General features: G+C 41.0%; 1 protein-coding gene across 11 annotated transcripts in view; it reads left to right on the forward strand.

Annotated features, from left to right (window-relative positions):
* Positions 1-20425, forward strand: part of PPFIBP1 (PPFIA binding protein 1) — a 176873-nt gene that overhangs the window by 154439 nt on the left and 2009 nt on the right. For 8 of the 11 annotated variants that reach the window (XM_032387485.1, XM_032387490.1, XM_032387492.1 and 5 more), the window contains 16 exons: positions 1545-1660; positions 2419-2475; positions 3791-3851; positions 4204-4233; positions 6370-6541; positions 7023-7055; positions 9391-9541; positions 9828-9956; positions 11438-11588; positions 12282-12393; positions 12511-12599; positions 15618-15740; positions 16283-16408; positions 16996-17184; positions 19179-19358; positions 20301-20366. In XM_032387485.1, the coding sequence (XP_032243376.1) occupies positions 1545-1660; positions 2419-2475; positions 3791-3851; positions 4204-4233; positions 6370-6541; positions 7023-7055; positions 9391-9541; positions 9828-9956; positions 11438-11588; positions 12282-12393; positions 12511-12599; positions 15618-15740; positions 16283-16408; positions 16996-17184; positions 19179-19358; positions 20301-20366 (1785 nt within the window). The remainder of the gene's footprint in view (positions 1-1544; positions 1661-2418; positions 2476-3790; positions 3852-4203; positions 4234-6369; positions 6542-7022; positions 7056-9390; positions 9542-9827; positions 9957-11437; positions 11589-12281; positions 12394-12510; positions 12600-15617; positions 15741-16282; positions 16409-16995; positions 17185-19178; positions 19359-20300; positions 20367-20425) is intronic. The other 3 variants (XM_032387491.1, XM_032387493.1, XM_032387496.1) reach the window with 1 other exon arrangement.

Raw genomic sequence — 20425 nt, forward strand, 5'->3', positions numbered from 1 at the left:
ACGCAAGACACTCCATCTTGGGCCCAGTCAGATTATTTTAATAGACTTCACATGTTATAACCTCTTAGTGTCAAGGGATGAGACACCACTCAATAACTGGAACAAAAAATCACAAAGCTAAATGTATTGCTTATTTAGTTAGCTTGGTGAACTTTGTTGGTCAAGGACAGTCTCTTTGATCAAATGTGGGGTGTGGGGGATGGTTGGAGCTCAGGGATTGATGGACTCTCAGAGGCTGGAGTGAGTTGACATCAGCTGTGGATGTGTGGTTACAAAGGCGAGACTGTCGTTGATTGATTGGCGTCTAGAAGTGTGTTCACGGGTGTGAGTCCCTCCCTTCCTGTCTGACTTCAGAAGGGAGGCACAGTCACTAATTGGTTGACTGGCAAAGTGAATTCACTGAGGTGAATTTTGTTTATTTTTTTAAAAAATTTTATTTATTGGGCGCCTGGGTGGCTCAGTTGGTTAGGCGACTGCCTTCGGCTCAGGTCATGATCCTGGAGTCCCTGGATCGAGTCCCGCATCGGGCTCCCTGCTCGGCAGGGAGTCTGCTTCTCCCTCTGACCCTCCCTCCTCTCATGTGCTCTCTCTCATTCTCTCTCTCTCAAATAAATAAATAAAATCTTTAAAAAAAAAAAAAAATTTTATTTATTTATTTGACAGAGAGAGAGATAGCGAGAGCAGGAACACAAGCAGGGGGAGCGGGAGAGGGAGAAGCAGGCTTCCTGCCGAGCAGGGAGCCCGATGTGGGACTCGATCCCAGGACCCTGGGATCATGACCTGAGCTAAAGGCAGACGCTTTACGACTGAGCCACCCAGGCACCCAATTTTGTTTATTTTTTTATCACAATATTTTTTAAGTGTTTAACTTATAGTTTATGGTGAGCTCTCACACCGTACTGCTCTGCGGTCGTCGGAAATTATTTAACACCAGAGAATAAAATTTCTTTCATAGATTCCATCCTTAGGATACACAAAGCATTTGGGAAGATGTATTAGGCATATTGCTGCTGTAATATTGTTATTAAGCAAAGTGTCTTAAGTGGTATCCACAAAGAACTGGTTTGAACAACATTCTATGTTAGACTAGTGGTAGAAAACAAAGTGAAAACAGAGGTGTGTTTACAAAGCACTTTACCAAAATCTCATCTCAAATCGTGACAACCCTGCAAGGTTGGCATTGCCATTCTCAGTTTACAGAGGAGAAAACTGGTGCCCAGTTAAGTGGCTTACCTAAGGTTAGAACCAAGATTTTAACTAGGGCTTAAAGTTGTCAAGGATCAGCTATTGACTTACTTGATGGTATTTATTATGTTTTATTCAGAACCAAGTTCAAAAATGACCTTCCTCCAGAATGTTTTCTCTGATGAACACTTGTTGATGTTTATATCCCGAGACCATTTTATAAATGTAAGAATAGTGTTCTAAACACAGGTTTATGAAATTTTATTAATAGACCATGTCATTGTCTCACCAGTTTTTTTTTTCCTCTGTGACTTATGTCTTGTTTGATGGATTTTTGACTTTCTATAATTATATTACAGTTCCACACCAGCATCTTGGAAGTTTCAATCCCTTCATCACTGCCAGCGTCTAAGGGCTTGGAAGCTTCTGAAAAAGCAAAATTGCCTCCTCAACCAGAGACTTCATTTGAAGAAAGGTATGTCATTTATGACCCAACATTGCAATATAGATGTTCAGCAGAGTAGATCAAGCAAACACCAGGGTGCATTGCATTTATTTACAGACATAGGTTTTACCCCGAGGCAAGAAACAGTAAGGCATGTGCCAAGGGACCAGTGTGAATCAATAACTGCAGTCAGTTCTGTTTTATTGAAATGAAGGATGTGAAGCAAGAAGTCATAGGAGATGAGACTGGGGAGGTGTGATGGTCAGGTTAGAGAGGGATTTTAGAGCACTTGGGTTTTATGTCCTAAGTCAAGGGGGGGGGCGGGCGTCAACGGGGCTCAAGCCCCATAGCAACGATCATGTGCCTGAGGCTGTTTGGAAGAAGGATTCAGGTCAGGGATACAATAGTTTCTCCACTGACAAGTAGAATTTTGAGGGAACACATTCTCAATTACTTAATCTTACAATTAGACCAAATAAAAGAAAATATAATAGAATAATTTAAAAGAGAGGGGCACCTGCAAGGCTCAGTAGGTTTAGCAGCTGACTCTTGGTCTTAGCTCAGGTCTTGATCTCAGGGTTGTGCGTCCAAGCCCCAGGCTGGGCATGGAGCCTACTTAAAAAAAAAAAATAAAGAATATTTTAGAAGAGAAATAGCTTCCCTAGCACGATTTTTTGTTTTTGACAGTTCTGTTTACTTAGAATATATAAGGTCTTTTATATAGTCTTTTACTCATGAAGCACACACATTCCTTTTTTTTTTTTTTTTTTTTTTTTTTTTCCTTTTAGCGATGGAAAAATAATCCTTGGTGCTGCTGTTGAAACCGAGCCTTGTGATAGTCTTTCGTAAGTTATGTTACTGAATGTGAAAAATGTCATTGATACCGGGGAGAGAGGAAGCTTCTGTTACACTAACAATAACCACTATGAGAAGCGCATGACTGAGGCCTGAATACATTAATGCAGGTGTAATGGCTGGATGTGGAGGGAGGTGGGGGGGTTGTGAGTTAACAAAGAAATACTTGCTTATCGACCATTGTCTATTATCTCGTGCCAAGTGTGGCACATCTTTAGCCTTCCTTCATCAGTTTTCATGTGAAGTGCAATGCTTTGAATTTCAGGTTTGCACTGGCTTGCATTTTGACTCTAGCAGAAAAGAGTCACAGAGAATGATGTGATGGCTAGAGAGCCTGCGATGGTTTTTTGCACTCTCCGTGTAGTAAGCCGGCCCAGTATCTATGTTTACCCAAGTTCAAGTCTGGATTAAGTTAGGAGAATCTATTTTCAGAGCAGTACTCAAAGATGGGATCTTTTCTTTTCTCGCCATTGTCGTTTACTTTATTTGGTACTGGACATGTCCAACAACTTATGTACACATAAGTACGTGAGAATTGCCTTTTAAAAGTTTGTTTGTATATGTATGTTATTCTACTTCTTCGAGCAGAGATATTACTTTTTCCTCTCTCTTTCTAAACTGGTCACCTATTCCTGCCTTCAATCTCTGAGAAGACCAGCCCTAGATAGTTGAATCTCTGGAAGTTTACGGTGTCACTTTGCCTTTATAAAGATAGCAAATGAATTATTATGGGCAGCAATAGGGATTTTTCTTGTATGCCTTGATCAGAACTATAAAATGAAGTACTTGGCCAGATTCAGAAAATGGATTCCTTTGTGAATTGAAAAATAACACTTTCATCCTTTATTTTAATTACAAGGATTATATGGAAGTAGTATGTGAGTATTTTAGAAGTTCCCTGGCATATTTACTATAAAATTTAAATAAAAATTAAAAATGAAAATGAAAAAAAAGTTCCTGGTCTAAATGTATACATGAAGGGACGCACCACTAGTCCATGGAAAAACGCTGGTTTATTTTCAAATATTGACATCACAAGAAGAGTCCTAAGTGTTTTTCCAGCTATTCTAACATGTGCGAGACATTCAGAGTTATTGGCAGGACAGTTAACCACCTCTGCTTTTAAAAGAACTCAACATTATAATTTAGTTAAGCACATAAGTGAGTGCCTGAATCCAGATTTTCTTTTATGACCAGGATTCAACCCACACACAGTTTTAGTTTCTTTCCAAGATATTCTCCTAAGAAACAGCGGCACCAGAGCCACTTATCATTAATCCTAATTACTATTATTGTTATTTTTAGAACTTCAAGTCTGCAAAAGTCCAGCAGCCTGGGCAATCTGAAGAAAGAGTCATCAGACGGGGTTGGTCCTGTGTTTTTTTCTGTCTGTTACCCTGAGACGAAAATATTTAGGGACCTTCACATTTTTCCATCCTAAAAATAAAACTCTTAAGAAGAGCTTGTGGTTTCTATAATGCAAATTTATTAGATACCATGGCTAATGGTAAATATTAAGAAGCATGAATATGAAGGGTTGAAAGTAGTGTATACAATCAAAACTGAAGACTTCAACCATTATTGGAAATAAATGGAACTGAGATTGTGTAGTTTAGAAGTAGATGTAAGTTTATTTTAATTTCTGGAATTGTATGTGACAGAGTGTGAATATATAAAGCCATTCCTGTAACAATCTGAAATATTGTTGTTTTGAACAGGAAAAGGAGTCTGTTCAGAAGCCTTCAGAGGTAATTTTTATGTCCAGATTACAACGTAAAAATGTTTGAGACGTCTGATACATGTGATTGTTTAAATGTGTCCAAAAAACCCAAACTCAGAACCTCCAAAACATGTTACATGAAAGAAGCCAGACACAAAAGATCAGATAGTACATGATTCCATTTATGTGAAATATGTAGAGTAGATGAATCCGTAGAGACAGAACACAGCTTGGTGGTTGCCAGAGACGGAGAGGGAGGAATGGAGAGAAACTGCTTCCTGGGTAAGGGGTTTTATTTGGAACGATGGAAACATTTTGGAACTAGGTGGAGGCTGGCAGATGCACACCACTGTGAATGTACTAAATGTCACTGAATTGTTCAATTTAGAATAGTTACTTTTTATGTTTCACCTCAATAAACTGTTGGGGAAGAAAAAAAAAAGCCCAAACTCTCAATCAGGCTATTGATGTTCTTGGTGATCATATTTGGGCTTCCTAAGACCTCACGAAAAGTCCTTAGATCACCCATCTGAGAACAGTTACTTATTTAATATAACCACTGTCTGTATACAGCAACCATTTTGGTGTTTTGTTTTTTTAAGACCTCATCAAGAAGGGCTCTGGTTCTTCTTTCCTCTAATTTTCAACCATTACCTTTGTGAAGGCTACGTTCTGGTAGACAGGCTACTTCCAGATGCACTCCCTCGACTCTTGGCTCTGAATGCCTTGAGTCGTAATGTAGGTATCCCTGATGAGGCACAGGCCGTACACGCAGCTGTAATTACAGGCATCCTCTGTCCTTCTTTGTCTTGCCAGTTCAGTAAATGATTAAATGATCTTGACATCTGCATTGAGACATAGGTAATAGTAGCACTAAACTGTGGCATCTATAAACTTGTAGTTAACGATGAGCAGTAAATATGTAGGATAAAATAACCACCTTAAAAGCCTGTACCCCCTCTCCCCTTTGTCCACCTCTGCAAAAAAAGAAACAGAGGGTAGGAGATGTTAGAGGAATGAGAGCATGCAAGCAAAAGCATCTTTGGATCATACTAAAACAATATAATAAATCATGTTACTGTAACTGCAAACTCAAATAACGAGAAAGCTGAAAAGTAAACAGTTTAGTACTTAGAACTATAACTTAATTACAGTTAAGGTTCTCGATAAAGACCTTGAAATATTATAGACAGCCGAAGTGTCTTCTGAATCGACAAAGAAAAATTTAATTATAGCAAGTTTAGTTTTGATGGTAAGTGTATCTGAATTTATCATAGTCTTTGAAAATTGGTGATCCGTGTTGGGTAACTTGCAGGCAAGATAATGAGTATATCTCAGAACACCCTTTCAAAAAAAAAAAAAAGTTTAACAGTCACTGATTGTGTCCTCATTTGACTATTAATTCCTTGAGAAGAATATTTAAAATAACTGGAGTAGAATCTTTCTGCTGTTGGTGTAGAAGCTTGGGGCTAATGCCTGCTTTGCAGAGTGATTATATTATGTTGGGCTTCTACTGATGCAGTTACAGTACAAAGACTGTGAACTGTATTATAGCCCAATCTGTGTCATAATTGTTAGAAAAATAAGAAGTCTGCTGGTATTCTCGTTATGTAATATCTTATTTCCATGTCTTTGGGGGAATGAGGCAAATAAAATTCAAATAAAGCTTGAGAATTTCTTTTTTTTTTAAGATTTCATTTATTTATTTGACAGAGAGAGACAGCGAGAGGGTGAACACATGCAGGGGGAGTGGGAGAGGGAGAAGCAGACTTCCCGCTGAGCGGGGAGCCCGATGCGGGGCTCGATCCCAGGACCCTGGGACCATGACCTGAGCCAAAGGCAGACGCTTAACGACTGAGCCACCCAGGCGCCCCAAGCTTGAGAATTTCTATATCCTAAATATTCCACGTCCTGAGCACGCATGCGGGTTATAGATCAGTGAAGAGCATGTTTTTGTTCCTGCTGCTGCCATTGCTTCTTAAGTAGCTTTCAGAATTGACTTTCTAAACTTCTAATATGGCGCCAGATGTTCATAATCAACTTGTTAGTTCCATGATTCTTTTAAATAAAATCACATGTGTAACATAGCAGGTGTTGTGCCCAGCGCGTACTCACAATCATGCACAGCAGTGCTGTGTTCCATTTATTATTACTTCTCTCTCAGGATAAAGCTCCAGTAGAAAGCAGCCCGTTTGGGAGCCTCCCTCCGAAAGCTCCAGGACATGATGCCTCCATGGACGACAACCCTTTTGGCACTCGGAAAGCCAGATCTTCCTTTGGGCGTGGCTTTTTTAAAATAAAGAATAACAAGAGGACTGCGAGTGCACCAAACTTGGGTACGTACGGGCAACGTGCCTTTGCCTTAATTCGCTCAGAGTGAGGACAAGGTCGATCTCTTCCCTTCCCTTGTTCATCGGCCTGTGCGTTTCTCTTTCTCAGTAATGGAGGTGAACGAGTTGGGGGGAGAGTTCGAAAGAAACCGCCCCCATGGGTTTAATTCAGTGGTCAAGGTAGCTCTGTGTAGGCTGTCACCCTGCCCTCCTTGTTGGAGCAGGAATTAGAGGAAAGACCCAAAGCCGTGACCCTCTCTGACTTCACTGTAAACAGCTTCTCACCTGTTTTGAAAGTGGGCAGGTTGGCCCCATATTGACCCTGCTAATGGAGTCTGCGATGTTGGAAGCACAGCACGGTGCTTGCCTGTCCTCCCACTGTGTGTATTTTGTGAGTAGGAGTTTGATCTGTGTTTCATTTTGTCATTCTCCTGTGTTCTCTCCATTGGGCTGCGTGTGATTGTGTGCGTTGTTGGGATCTCGGAAGATCGTAAACGAAGTGCCAGTGCACCCACCTTAGGTATCGTACCCCTGCATGCCAGCCCTCGCCAGTGCTGTCCTCCAGACTGAGCTAATCCTTGCTCTTGGCATCCGTGATCTCTAGAAAGCGGGCTGGCAGCGATCAGAAAATGTTGTCCTCTACTCCAGAGAGTTCCTTCCACCTGCTGCTAAAATGGACTCTCTGGGGAGCCTTTGCTTCCCAGCCTAAATGCTGTTTTAACCCCTGCTAATGACACTTCGCGAGGAGCTCTGGGAGGCCCCAGAAGTGCACAGCACCCTTGGAGTCCAGGGCAGGACTCTCCTGCCTCGTTTGTGCACCCCAGCTTTCTCACCCTTCCAGTCCATCCTGTCTCACGCTAACTCCCAGGTCCTGGCGGTTCCTTCTCCATGTCTCCGTTATCCCCAGAGAGAAATGTTTTCAGCCAAATAGGGAAGTCTGTAGAAGACATTGCAAATGATTGTTTTAGACTGACCTTTCTTTTTCTTTTTTTTATCTTTTATTTATTTATTTGACAGAGAGAGAGATAGCAAGAACAGGAACACAAGCAGGGGGAGTGGGAGAGGGAGAAGCAGGCTTCCCGCTGAGCAAAGAGCCCGATGTGGGGCTCGATCCCAGGACGCTGGGATCATGACCTGAGCCACCCAGGTGCCCCAAGACTGACTTTTCTTAAGGGAACATTCTTCTGACATTTATTGCTTTGAAGATGGAGGTGACGTTTAGTGACACCAGAGGAAGCTTTCTGCTATATCCAAGGAGTCGCCCCCAAAGTGATTTTAGGAGAGGGGAAGCTCAGTTTTCTTTTTTAAAAGTGTGGGGCACAGGAGGGAAGAAACATCCTCAAAACAAAAAATGAAAATAGGATGCTTTTAAAATGAAGGTGAGTTAGGCAACATTTTCTGGTACACCCGTACCCATGATGGCTTTAGGGTTTGGATGGAAAGGTTCCTTTGGATTTTCCCTGTGGATTTTATTATCTTATGTAGATACCCTATACCTATTCATATGGGTCAGCACAGGTGACTTGTCTCCCTTTGTGGACACATGGGATAAATAAAATCCAGACAACTATTTTCAAGTGTTTTTGCATCTTTCTTAGAAGAAATACATTGTTAATGCTAAGAGCCGAGTGCTGCTTATTATAACCCATAATCACAGCTGTGCTTTGTAGAAAAGTCAACCTTTTATATCTTGCTGAAACACCATTTCTGTGATTTTTGTACAACTTTTACTTTCCCTAACAAGTGTAGTCTCACATTGAGGAAACAGTACCCTTTGTTGTGTTTGTTAGCGTGGGATCATGCATTAAGGGACAGATAAAAGAATTAAGATAGTTAATGCTGGGAGATCTGGGCTTAGCAAATTTGGATGTTACTCTTTCAAGGCAGAATCAACAGGCACTGGCTTTATATCAAAAGAAAAATTTATGCAGATCCAGTTCATTCTTTTCTCAGTAGGACATAGCAAGTTATAAATAGGAATAACTCTCTTGAAAAAAGAATTGCCAGCACTTGGTAACTGAGGTTTGATGTAAATGCCAAAGGAGAGGAGGGAGTGAAAAGAAAATAACTAAGAGTATGAACTGGAGTAACAGGAAGAATATTAATTAGTATTAAGGGAATATTAAATAAGAAAATTTAAGAGAAGCCTCTGGAAAATTGGATGGATTTATCGAGTCCAAGATGTTCCTGGCACACCAAATGGGGAATATCCATAGACCTTCAGATCTTGAGTCTGGGGAGAGAGATTAGGTCCAGAGATTGTGCTACCAGCTGCTTATGTATGAGGGAAGCCGTCATTTAGTGCCGGGCGTGGAGTGGGTGAGCTTGTCCAGAGATCCTATGGGGGGAACCTACTACAGAATCTCGGCGTGGAAGAGGAAGAGAAAACAGGTCCTATAGCAGAGAAGAAACTATCAGCTGACAGATCTGGGAGAGTGTCATAACAAGCAGACGAAGGAGATGATTTTGAAGAATGTGGGAGGGAGTCAGCACCAAGTGTTACAGGAAGATCGAGAGTAATTTCATTATGTATTCAAATCACTCAAGGAAAGAATGTGGCAATCCTATCCCACCTTTGCATCTCAAAGAGGTGGTAATTTGTGAGTTAATGAATTTAGGCACAGTATTCTACAGGATATTCTACACAATGTTAATTGATACACAACAGACTGTAAAGCAGAACATACATTTGTGTTCCAATTTTAATATCTGTAGGGTGCTGTTTGTAAATTACTGCTTTACAGACCAACAGAAGAAGAATTTGTTAACCATTGCTAAAACCAAGGAGGTTAGCATCTAGTCCTGTTCATTCCATATTTAAAACTCACCAAGTATGTATTCTGTTCTTGGAATAGCTGAAACAGAGAAGGAGACAGCTGAGCACCTAGATCTGGCTGGTGTTTCTTCCCGGCCAAAAGATTCACAGGGAAGCAGTCCCTTCCAGATATCTCCACCATCGCCGGATTCCAAAAAGAAATCCAGAGGTATCATGAAACTCTTTGGAAAGTAAGTAACAGTGGAGACAAATGGAGTGGGCTTTGTATTGTATGTTGCTCAAATGTAGAAATAAATGGAAGATTGGCTGGAAACGAGTATGAAATTGTAAGGCTTTGGTGTTCCTTTTATGGAAGGAAGATTGTGATCTGGGATTCACTAACTCATTGGGTCTCAGCTGAAGTGTAAATCCAGATGTCTATTCTGACCATACATAAGCAGTGTTCTGATTCACTTTAAAGTCTAAGGCCTCCTCAGGTCTCATACAAGGCAATGTGGTGTTGTGTCTTCTGTTCAGACTTAGGAGAAGTCAGTCAACTACATTCAACCCGGATGACATGTCTGAGCCCGAATTCAAAAGAGGAGGGACAAGGGCAACTGCAGGACCACGACTGGGTTGGTCTCGAGATTTGGGACAATCTAACAGGTGAGAACAACTGAACGAATGGACTTTGACATCTCTACCCAAGTGTCAAGGCTGTGAGCACCTGCACTGTTAGTATTGTCCCTGGGCTAAACAGCAGACTCCATTGCTTGCTTCTGTGCCGGGCTTGGAAGGGTCCGTCATCTTTAGAGCAGTGCATGTTGGCAGTGGTTGGTGAAAATCATGCAGAAGATGAGGGCTATGTGAGCCCGGGGAGGAGCCAGAGCTAAAATGTCAGCAACATCTGTGCTAGGATGATTCTTGGACTTAAATTTAACCGAGAAAATCATGACTCTAAGTACTCTAAAGCATAGCTCCAGAGAGATGGGAGAACCTAGTGGTTAAGAGTAAGTTCCAGAGACAGACTGCTTGGATCTGATTCCTGGCCTTGCTGCTTCCTATAGCCTGGGTGACCTTTGAGCAGCTACATCCATGCTCTGTGCCTCTGTTTCCCATGGTATTAATTAACCCATTCCCCCAAAAGTTAATCATGAAGATTAAATGAGTTAATACGCGTTAAGCATCTGGTAAATAGTAACTGTTCAATGAAGGTTAAGGATTGATGGATTCTGTGAAAGCACCTACAGACATAAATTCTATCAGAATTCCTAAATTTATCAGGACTGTGTAATGTCTTATCTGTTAAGACTCTTATGAACTTTTCCTACACCCTTATCACAATTTAGGGCTGGTTTGAAATTACTATACTGACCTACTAAGCATGAAGAGGGTGGGGTTGGCAAACATCTAGCACAAATCATTGACACTAAATCTCTGGAACATGGTCCCTCCCACCCTCGAAGAAGACTGGGCACAGGTTTCATCGAGGAAGAAACTGGCTTTCTCCAAACACATGAAGAGTCTCATTTGCCATATGTTCTCTTTGTACACAGAAGAGGAGCTCCTTGTGCTGCTTAAGAAAAAAAAAAAAAGTCTTGTTTATCTACACATTTTTTTTCCCCAAAGAGGGACACAATTTACGTGTCAAAGTAAAAAACCAGAAATTTGCTATGATTATATTTTCCTATACTCAATGATGGCATGTTGCTCTCTTCTCATTGATACCCATTGGAGAGAAACCATAATTCTGCTACAGTTAATTCAAGTTAGACTTGATTTCTTTACATCTAACCTAGTGTTTTGTGTTTGGGAATTCAGTCTTCAAACCACGTTGATTGAAACTAGCACGGTGACTTGACTTGTTGGTTCAACTTGCTTTTCATCCATGCGACATGTTTCTTGCACAGTCACATCGAATCTTTTGTGGTTTCATTTGAAATGAAAGCCGTGGTCCTCTGAGGTAACTTCCAACGCCAGGACCACCTCCTCCTCCTCCAAATATGTACTGAAAAGTAAGCTTTTCACGGTCAAGTGGGCGTAACCATGGGATTCCTGTATCCATTCAGTATACAGTTGGTCAACCTCAATAAGCCACAGGGTTGGCTTTGAGTTGTTTTTCATGCAGTTGTTCATTTTTTTTACAGTGACTTGGATATGCCATTTGCCAAATGGACCAAGGAGCAGGTTTGCAGTTGGCTTGTGGAACAAGGCTTGGGGTCCTACCTGAATTCTGGCAAGCACTGGATTGCATCTGGCCAAACCCTTCTGCAGGCTTCTCAACAAGATCTGGAGAAGGTGACTGCTTCTCTATTTTGTTTAGAAAATGGATACTGGGAAAGAGAATATGAATGTAGGATTGTTTTATACTCTGGAAAGGGGAGTGGGTAGAGCCAGTAAGTACTCTTGAAAAACTGTGTGTTTTCTGTTTCACGCTTTTTTTTTTTTTTTTTTTTTTTTTAATTTCATGGACTTAACAAGAAGGACCGGGTCTTAATGATTCCTTATGAAACATGTAAGCCACTGGGCATTGTAGTAAGAAATAATTGTATAGACATAATAACAAACCTTAAACTCATATTTCTCAGAATCATTGTGTGGCTTTAGCATTGGCCCAACTTCTCAATGTTAATGTATGCAATTCAAGTTTACTTTGCAAAAAGGAAAAAGAAAGAGCCCTACATCTTATGTCTAATTATTTACACTTTTCCTAATTATTTAACATTTTGTACAAAAAGTAGAATTCCGGTCTTACCAAGGAAGGAGCCTGCTAGGGAAGAGCACACACCACTAAACTAGTTGCAGTGGTCTTGGCTTGCTAGGGGCTTTTTGTGCAGCAGCATTTTACTAGCCTGAGTTGGTATGCTGATTTAATGTGATTGTTGGGTCTTTAACACCAGCTTCATTTGGGGGGAATTGGCATCTTTTGCCAGTGGCATCCAGCCCATATTGACAGAATGGTAAAGCCAGGGTTTCTGCTTATTATTTCAGGAACTTGGAATTAAGCATTCACTTCATCGAAAGAAACTCCAGCTGGCACTGCAAGCCCTGGGGTCCGAAGAAGAAACCAACCATGGAAAGCTGGATTTCAACTGGGTCACTAGTAAGAGGTTTTAAATTCACATATTCATTCATGAATGAATGAATGAATGAATAAATAAATAAATAAAGCTGCTTTTTCTTTTTAACCACAAATACAACACCAATTTCTCTCCTGTAGGATGGTTGGATGATATCGGTCTCCCCCAGTACAAGACCCAGTTTGACGAAGGACGGGTAGATGGTCGAATGCTCCATTACATGACTGTTGTAAGTTGTTTACTCCTGGGAATTGGGGGGAGGGGGTGTCAAATTGTTTTTCTCTGAAAAACACAGAAATAGTGAGCAAAATACATTGTTTTCACAATGATTCCACCAGAGTTTCAGGGTGTTGCCTTAACTTGAGAAGAGCAGGAATATTTTCTGTTAAGTTGAAGTCAGAGGATTTGATGATTACAATACCGTGGGAAATTGAAAACACTGATTTAAGCTGTGTGAAACCTAATCTAAACTCAGCTATCCAGGAAGATGGTTTTATGTATATTCAACAATGTAGACACTGAAACACACATTTTGGGTAAATTTTCTAGTATGTGAATTGTATCTCCTAAAGATGTTTATTTTATTTTATTTTAGGCTTTATTCATTTATTAGAGAGAGAGAGCACGAGCAGGGGGAGGGTCAGAGAGAGAAGCAGACTCCCCACTGAGCAGGGAGCCTGATGCGGGGCTCGATCCTGGGACCCTGGGATCATGACCTGAGCCAAAGGCAGACGCTTAACCGACCGAGCCACCCAGGCGCCCCTCTCCTAAAGATGTTTAAAAAATAGAATGTAGAGTTCTAAAGCCCTGGCAGTTTTTGAGTTACACATTCCTATATGCAGTGACTGCTCAGAAGAGACCATCCTTTTGACCTGACTTCTAGAGACTTGTCTCCTCTCCTCCCTTCCACTTTTGAGAATGTTACCTGAAACCTTCCTTTCTCTCTTCAGCCCCATTCCACTAGGGCAGGAGTCACAGAGCTGAAGAAGTAGGGCGAGGTAGACTCTCTCTGATTCCTTCATTATTGTTCCATATTTTTATCCTTCCATCCAAGAGGTAGAAGGACTTTACAACAGTGGGGAGAGATGGTTTGTTTCCAGGAGAACTTGTTCTAGATTCCATAGTCCTGTTAGTGTACTACTCATTAGATGCTTTTATTTAAACAGCCTTTTGTGAGCTAGGCTCTGGAACCAACTACCATAAGTATCTTCTTTAAATAAATTGAAAATTTCAAACAGCTTATTTTCCAATGTCAAAGAAATGTGGGGTTCCTCTCATGGGATTTGTTTTCTTCTCTGTTGTTGAACCAAAGTCCGTACCTTGGTGGGCACATAGCATAAACCTGCTTGCAATAACACCAACGTGTGGCACGTTGCACATTTACTCTGCGCCAGACACTCTCTCAAGCTCCGTACTCCTATTAATACTCAAGTCTCAGCGAGCCTTGAGGTAGCATTGCTGTTATCCCCAGTATTTAGATGAAGGAATGAAAAAATTGAGAAACTGGGTAACTTGACCAAGTTTCCACAGCTAGAAAGTAGTCGAAAGTCACAGGGTGGTTGAACCTAGGATGTTTCCAGATTCCTGCTCTCACTAGCTCAGCCTGAAACAAAGTCAGTAAATACTTGCCCACCTGTCTAGGTGTAGGTTTGCTCCTGCAGGAACGTGAGCAGATTCAGGCTTTCAAAAAAAAAAAAAAAAAAAAAGTGCGTATAACTTCTGTGGCTATAAAAGAATAAATCATCTTAGGAAGTTTGACCCCAGAAGTTCTAAGTCACAAAAAACCTGTTTGAACGTGGTATCCTGGGCTGGATCCTGGAACAGAGAAAGGACCTAGTGGAAAAGCTCGTAAAATTTGGGTAAAGTCTGTAGCTTAGTTATCATTTTTTGTTGTCTATGTTAATTCCTTAGTTTTGATGACTATATTATTGTTATAGAAGCTGTTAACATTAGGGGAAACAGACTGAAGGGTATATGGGACTACCTTCTATCTTTGGCGGCTCTTTGGTAAATCTAAAATTACTTAAAAATAAAAGATTTTTTTAAATCTAAAAAATACCTGTTTGATTTAAAAGAAAACAGCCCCTACTTTTAAAATCTCTCAAGCTAAAATAATTTGCCTTGTGTTTACATTGCAATCATTATGTATTTAGATTTTTTTAATCTGATAGACTTAAATTAGTTGAAAATAGCCCACATGGAAATGTTTTGAATGGGTGTCTCAACCTTAGATTAAAATGTGTTAAATGCCTTCTAACTGAGGGCACTGCCTTTAAGAAATTGATCCAGAAAAAATTCAGGAAATAATTTTGCTCAGTAGCTTTAAGAATTTAAGCTGATCGTCTAATATTTTTATTTAAAAACTATTTCTGTAATAGATTACCACCAACACCCCCCAACCCCCAAGAAATGTGTTATCAGTGAGGTGTGTCTAAAATGGATGTTTTTCTTGCTTTATTTTCTGGGTGTGTTTGGAAATAGACTGGTGCTTATCTTGACACTGCCCGCCAAATCACCTTCTGAAATAATTTGTTTTGGTGTGTTCGGTATGTTTGAAATGTTCCCAGTAACCACAGACTGGCGAAGGTTATACCTTGAAGGAATTGATGGTGATACATGTTGCTACTTATAACTTCTTCATTTCTCCTTTCTCTTTAACTCTCTCACCAATCAGTTTGCATCGATCGACAGAATTTTCCGAAAATTGTTCTCAGTGTCTGCTAGATAAAGCATAATAATCCAGGACTAGAGATTTCTTGAGGCTTGGGGAATAGTATAACAGAGATACTCTTCTGGTTTTCCCCCAAATGGTGATGTGCCTTAGCTCAGAAAAACCCAGCTCTCCTCGTCACTGAACATCACGTGCTCTTAGCTCTCTGCTTTATCACATCAAACGGGATCACTTTTTGCAGTGACCCAGGAAGTGCCTTTCAAACTGTTCTACAGAGCTGTGGGGTCCCACGATCCTATCGCAAAATGTCTGGAAGAGAGAGAAACAGGTGAAACTTGGCTTCTGTTGGCACAACATTAATTTATATATAGAGAGAGAGAGGTCCTGGAGAGGATTTTGTTTAGAACAGGAAAAAGGTTGTTACCAAATAAGGGGTTTGAAAACACAAGCACTCGAGGCCTGTTGGTAGAGGGGCTCTTCTACTTTTACTTGTGTTTTCTGAAATTTCCCTGAGAAGGTTAGCTCAGTGAGCTCCTCCTTTTGTTCTTTTTTTTTTTTTTTTTTTTTTTTTTACAGGATGACTTACTGTCTTTGAAAGTCGTGAGTGTGCTACATCATCTCAGTATCAAAAGGGCTATCCAGGTCCTGAGGATCAATAACTTTGAACCCAACTGTCTGCGGAGGCGGCCCTCTGACGAGGTAGCACCTGAGGTTGAGATTTACACGGCATGCGCTCCCCATGCATGTGACTGGCTCTGTGTGCAAAACAAACACCCGTTTCTTCGTGGGGCCTGCAGGAAGAGCTTCTGCTTTCCTCAGAACCTCAAATCCAGCCTCATTACCTTCTTGAGCTTTATTTTCCTGTATTCCTCCCATCCCCCCCACCCCCATGATGGTTCCACCTGTGTAACTAAAGTCAAAGATTATTTTTTAATTTCCTTTCCTCCTTTCCTTGGGTGTATTTTATTTTCCTGCCTCCTTAAGCCACCGAGTTAAATATCGCTCTAAAGACTTGCTTTCCTAAAGCACTGCTTTATGAGTGTAAAAAAGCTTGGGACAGTGACATGGATGCCTCAAAACAAAATTCAGATTAGCAAACACCTTTTCACCCTTTCTGTAAACACTTAGTGGAATGTCGAGTAAGTGTGCTCTGTAAGGCTGACTTTTTAGAACGTGCAGTTTTAGTGTTTGGAATCCCGTAGTCAATGACTGAAGCTCTTGGTGGTGGTTTGTTCTCATAGAACAGCATCACCCCATCAGAAGTTCAGCAGTGGACCAACCATCGGGTGATGGAGTGGCTGCGCTCCGTGGACTTGGCAGAATATGCCCCCAATCTCAGAGGCAGTGGTGTCCATGGTGGGCTCATGGTAAAACTCTCTTTTAATCTAAAAACTGACTTCTTATCATTTTGTTTCCATTAGTCTAATGAGTTGGATATTATCAGTTTGCTTGTCATAATCCTAGCGTCATCAAACTGAACCCTCCTGTACCATTTCTAGTGAGTCTTTACTTTCTGAGTATTTTTTTCCCATATTTTTTATTTGTATCACATAAGGCTAGATCAGATTTAAAACCGTCTCTCGTTTATTGTCTTTTATCTTGTGTGACATCTGACTCCTGGCTCTCATATGATCCTGTTTTGAAATACCTGCAACATACAGACTATATTTCTGCACATTGACGTAAGGAGTTGCCTTCCAAAGGCATCCCAAAGGCTCCACTTCAGAGAGCTACAAGCCCTAACTTTGGAATGCGGATGTCAGGAATGGCTCTCCTCACTAGCTTAGGAGAAATAAAGATATATAGCTTGAAGATTGAAGTCCATGCTGTCTGTTTCACTGGGCTATTGTGGGATCATTTGTGATGACTAAATGAAGGAGCTTTGCAAATTATGAAGCACAATGCAGACATGTATGATATATGGTGCCTTAGACAACTGTAATTTTTTTTATAGGTTCTAGAACCTCGTTTTAATGTGGAAACAATGGCTCAGTTATTGAACATCCCACCAAGTAAGACCCTCTTGCGAAGACATTTGGCTACTCACTTCAACCTTCTGATCGGTGCTGAGGCCCAGCACCAAAAGCGTGATGCCATGGAGTTACCAGATTATGTACTGCTAACAGCCACTGCGAAAGTGAAGGTTGGTTCAAGCTTGTGTCTTCTAATAATTGGTTAAAGCAAAAACTAAAGCTGCAATTTGGTTTTGACCTATCCCATTTTTTGGAGTTTACTGAGTCTTGTGGATGGGTTAATGGTCTGTGCATCTTTAAGAGTAATTAAGAAAATGCATTTTTGCAAGTGTCTTTCTGGGGAAATCTCTGCTCAAATCATTTATTTTATTAGAGTTAACCGTAATGAAGAGTATGATGTTGGCATACAGTCAATATATTGCCAATGCAGAGAGTCCGTGACTTGGGCTCAAATATTAATTGCAGTTGTTCTATGGATAAATCCAGTATAAGAGGAGGATTTTTTCTCAGACAGATTCAATTTGTCTGGCTTACAATTGACCAGTCTTGCAAGTTAGAAAAAGATACTTAAGAAACAATTCAAGATAGACCAGGAGAGAATGGCTATTTCCAGATTTACCCAGATTCGTGGGTCAAACCAAATTCAGATTACTTTTCCTTCTTTTTTTGGTTTATCATTTCCTCTTTTTTTTTTAATTTAAAATTTTTTAACTTTTTTTTTTTTTAATTATACCAGATAAGACACAGAAATTGTTCTCTTCTCTGAGGGTTTATTGTTCCCTGTGAAGCCTGAGAAGGCGGCCACAACACTCATGGCCAAAGAATAACAACCCACATTTGTCTTTTCAGTCTTGTAGTATCCTCAGGACTGAAGTCTGTCAATGTCCATTTGTCTGTCCAGAACATCCAAAAGTCCCATGCTTGTTCTGGTGTCCTGGGGACATGGACAGAAGATGACAAATTCACAGGTAGTACTTTCAATCAACACGAAAGACCTTTCCTTTGGGGTCTGAAAGGATGACTACACCCCAACAAGCAGTGCTGATGCCGATGACCATCTGCATAATAGTCCCTGGACCAGGGGGGTATCCCAGCTTCATGGGCTTCCGCGCCACCCAGTACACGTACCCTCCCGCCCCTATCAGCCCCGCCCCTGAAAGCACGTGACAGCCCCAGCAGTTATTAAACAGAGGGGCTTCCGCTGGAGAGGTCGGCGGTCCGGGTGCAGGGAGGGGCAGGGACTCGGCGGAGTTGGTGGCCTCAGGAGGCGCAGGGACCTTGATCGCCTGCAGAGGCTGGGACAGGAAAGAACCCATGTTCAGGAGCTCGGCTTCAGCGATGGGAGCCTACTTTTCCTTCTTTTAAATCATTTCTCTCTGAACTCTTCTGAGTCTGTTATCTCAGCCAACTTAATGGGGAGTTAGGGTTTATCAGCTCCTCCACAGATTTGTACCAAGTTCTTTATGTACATAAATACTGATACATTTCTCTTTTTATTTTTTATTTTTTTTAACCACCTCTACCTGCCCGACACTTTCTCTTTAGCTTCCTTGCTCCCTTAAAATCTGTCCCAGATTTGAAACTTCTGAGAGATACTGTTCTATTTAAATTCTCAGCATCAGCCTGATCACCATCTGCTTAACAGATAGTCTCAGGGACTGTTCAGTGACTAAGATGGAGTTTCTCTTCCAAGTTTCACTGCAAGTTCTCTCTCCAAACGAGTGAGGATTCCTTTAGCTGCCACCGGTTACATTATGGATAATCATAGCTTCACCCAAAAGGAAAACACAGGACCATTTTCTTTTCCTGATCTTAGATGGGGAAACCTTGCAAAATTGGATTCATCCCTGAGAAATATCGTTGCATTAAGTCCTGTTTAATCAAAACTAAGGCTCTTGGCGTTTTTTGCTTATCACAGTGACTACCCAGCTAATTGGTGTGAATAAGGAGAACAAGCCTAATCTTCTGAGATTCATAATTAGGATCATTTATTATATTTGGGTGCATCACTCATACACCCAGGATGCTTTTATTTTTGTCATACCAATTTAATCATCCAATTGCTTTTCTCTGTGGATGGAATGAATAATTGAATTATGCATGTTATCAATCCTTTGCCATATGAATTTTGTTAAATCCCTGGATGTTTGCTCTTTGTTTAAAGCCAAAGAAACTTACCTTCAGCAATTTTGGGAATCTGAGAAAGAAGAAACAGGAAGATGGGGAAGAATATGTTTGTCCAATGGAATTGGGACAGGCATCAGGAAGTACCTCTAAGAAAGGATTTAAACCTGGATTGGACATGCGCCTATATGACGAAGATGATTTGGACCGGTTAGAGCAGGTAAAGGCAACACGATATACCTATTTTATTTAAAGTTCCTCCAGCGGGGCGCCTGGGTGGCTCAGTCGTTAAGCGTCTGCCTTCGGCTCAGGTTGTGATCCCAGGGTCTTGGGATCGAGTCCTACATCGGGCTCCCTGCTCAGCCGGAAGCCTGCTTCTCCCTCTCCCACTCCCTCTGCTTGTGTTCCCTCTCTCTCTGTCTCTCTCTCTGTCAAATAAATAAAATCTTTAAAAAATAAAAATAAATAAAAATAAAGTTCCTCCAGCAATGAAACACTAAATGGAAACTTGGTGCACTGTGTCTACTAATCAGTTTTTCCTCAAATACCTGAAAATAAAGATAATAATAAAATAATAGTGAACAACTTCCAGGTTGCTTACTATGTCCCAGGCACTATCCTCAGCACTGAACATATATCAGCTTTCACGGTGACCCTAAAACATACAGAGTGTTGTTATCCTCATTTTAGAGGGAAGGAAACCGAGGCACCAGATAGGTTAAGTAACTTACCCAAGATAGAAGAGCTGCTAGAAGAACTGGGGTTTCAAGGTGCCAGGCCGGCTCCAAAGTCTGGCTATTCACCTACGTTATACTGTCTCTGTATTATGGAAATCTGTGTATTAAGTCAAGTCAGAAATACACAGCTCATTTAGTCTTTTCAATGCGAAGTCCTGGATTTGAATATTGTCCCTTAGTCACCGATCCTTTGATGTCATTGTCAACATCAGAGCATTAGGCTAGATGTGCCAGTAAAATGTCGTTTGTCTCATTTTTAGCATCTGGTTGCTCTAACAAAAGGAGGTATCATCAGAAGTGTTCTGTTGCTCCCAGCCCGTTCAGTATCACTTGCATTATTTCCTCTTAGACTTTTTGCTCATTTTGCTGTGCTTTCTTTGAAATTACACAAATGAGTAGGTCATGTGATGGTGTGTTCTTTGCAGATGGAGGATTCAGAAGGGACGGTGAGACAGATAGGGGCGTTCTCTGAAGGCATCAACAATCTAACAGTAAGTCTGTAAAACGAAGTTAAAATGTTATTCTAAAGGGGCGCCTGGCTGGCTCCGTC

Source organism: Phoca vitulina, unplaced genomic scaffold (genome assembly GCF_004348235.1).
Source record: "Phoca vitulina isolate PV1807 unplaced genomic scaffold, GSC_HSeal_1.0 scaffold49, whole genome shotgun sequence".
Classification (NCBI taxonomy): Eukaryota; Metazoa; Chordata; class Mammalia; order Carnivora; family Phocidae; genus Phoca; species Phoca vitulina.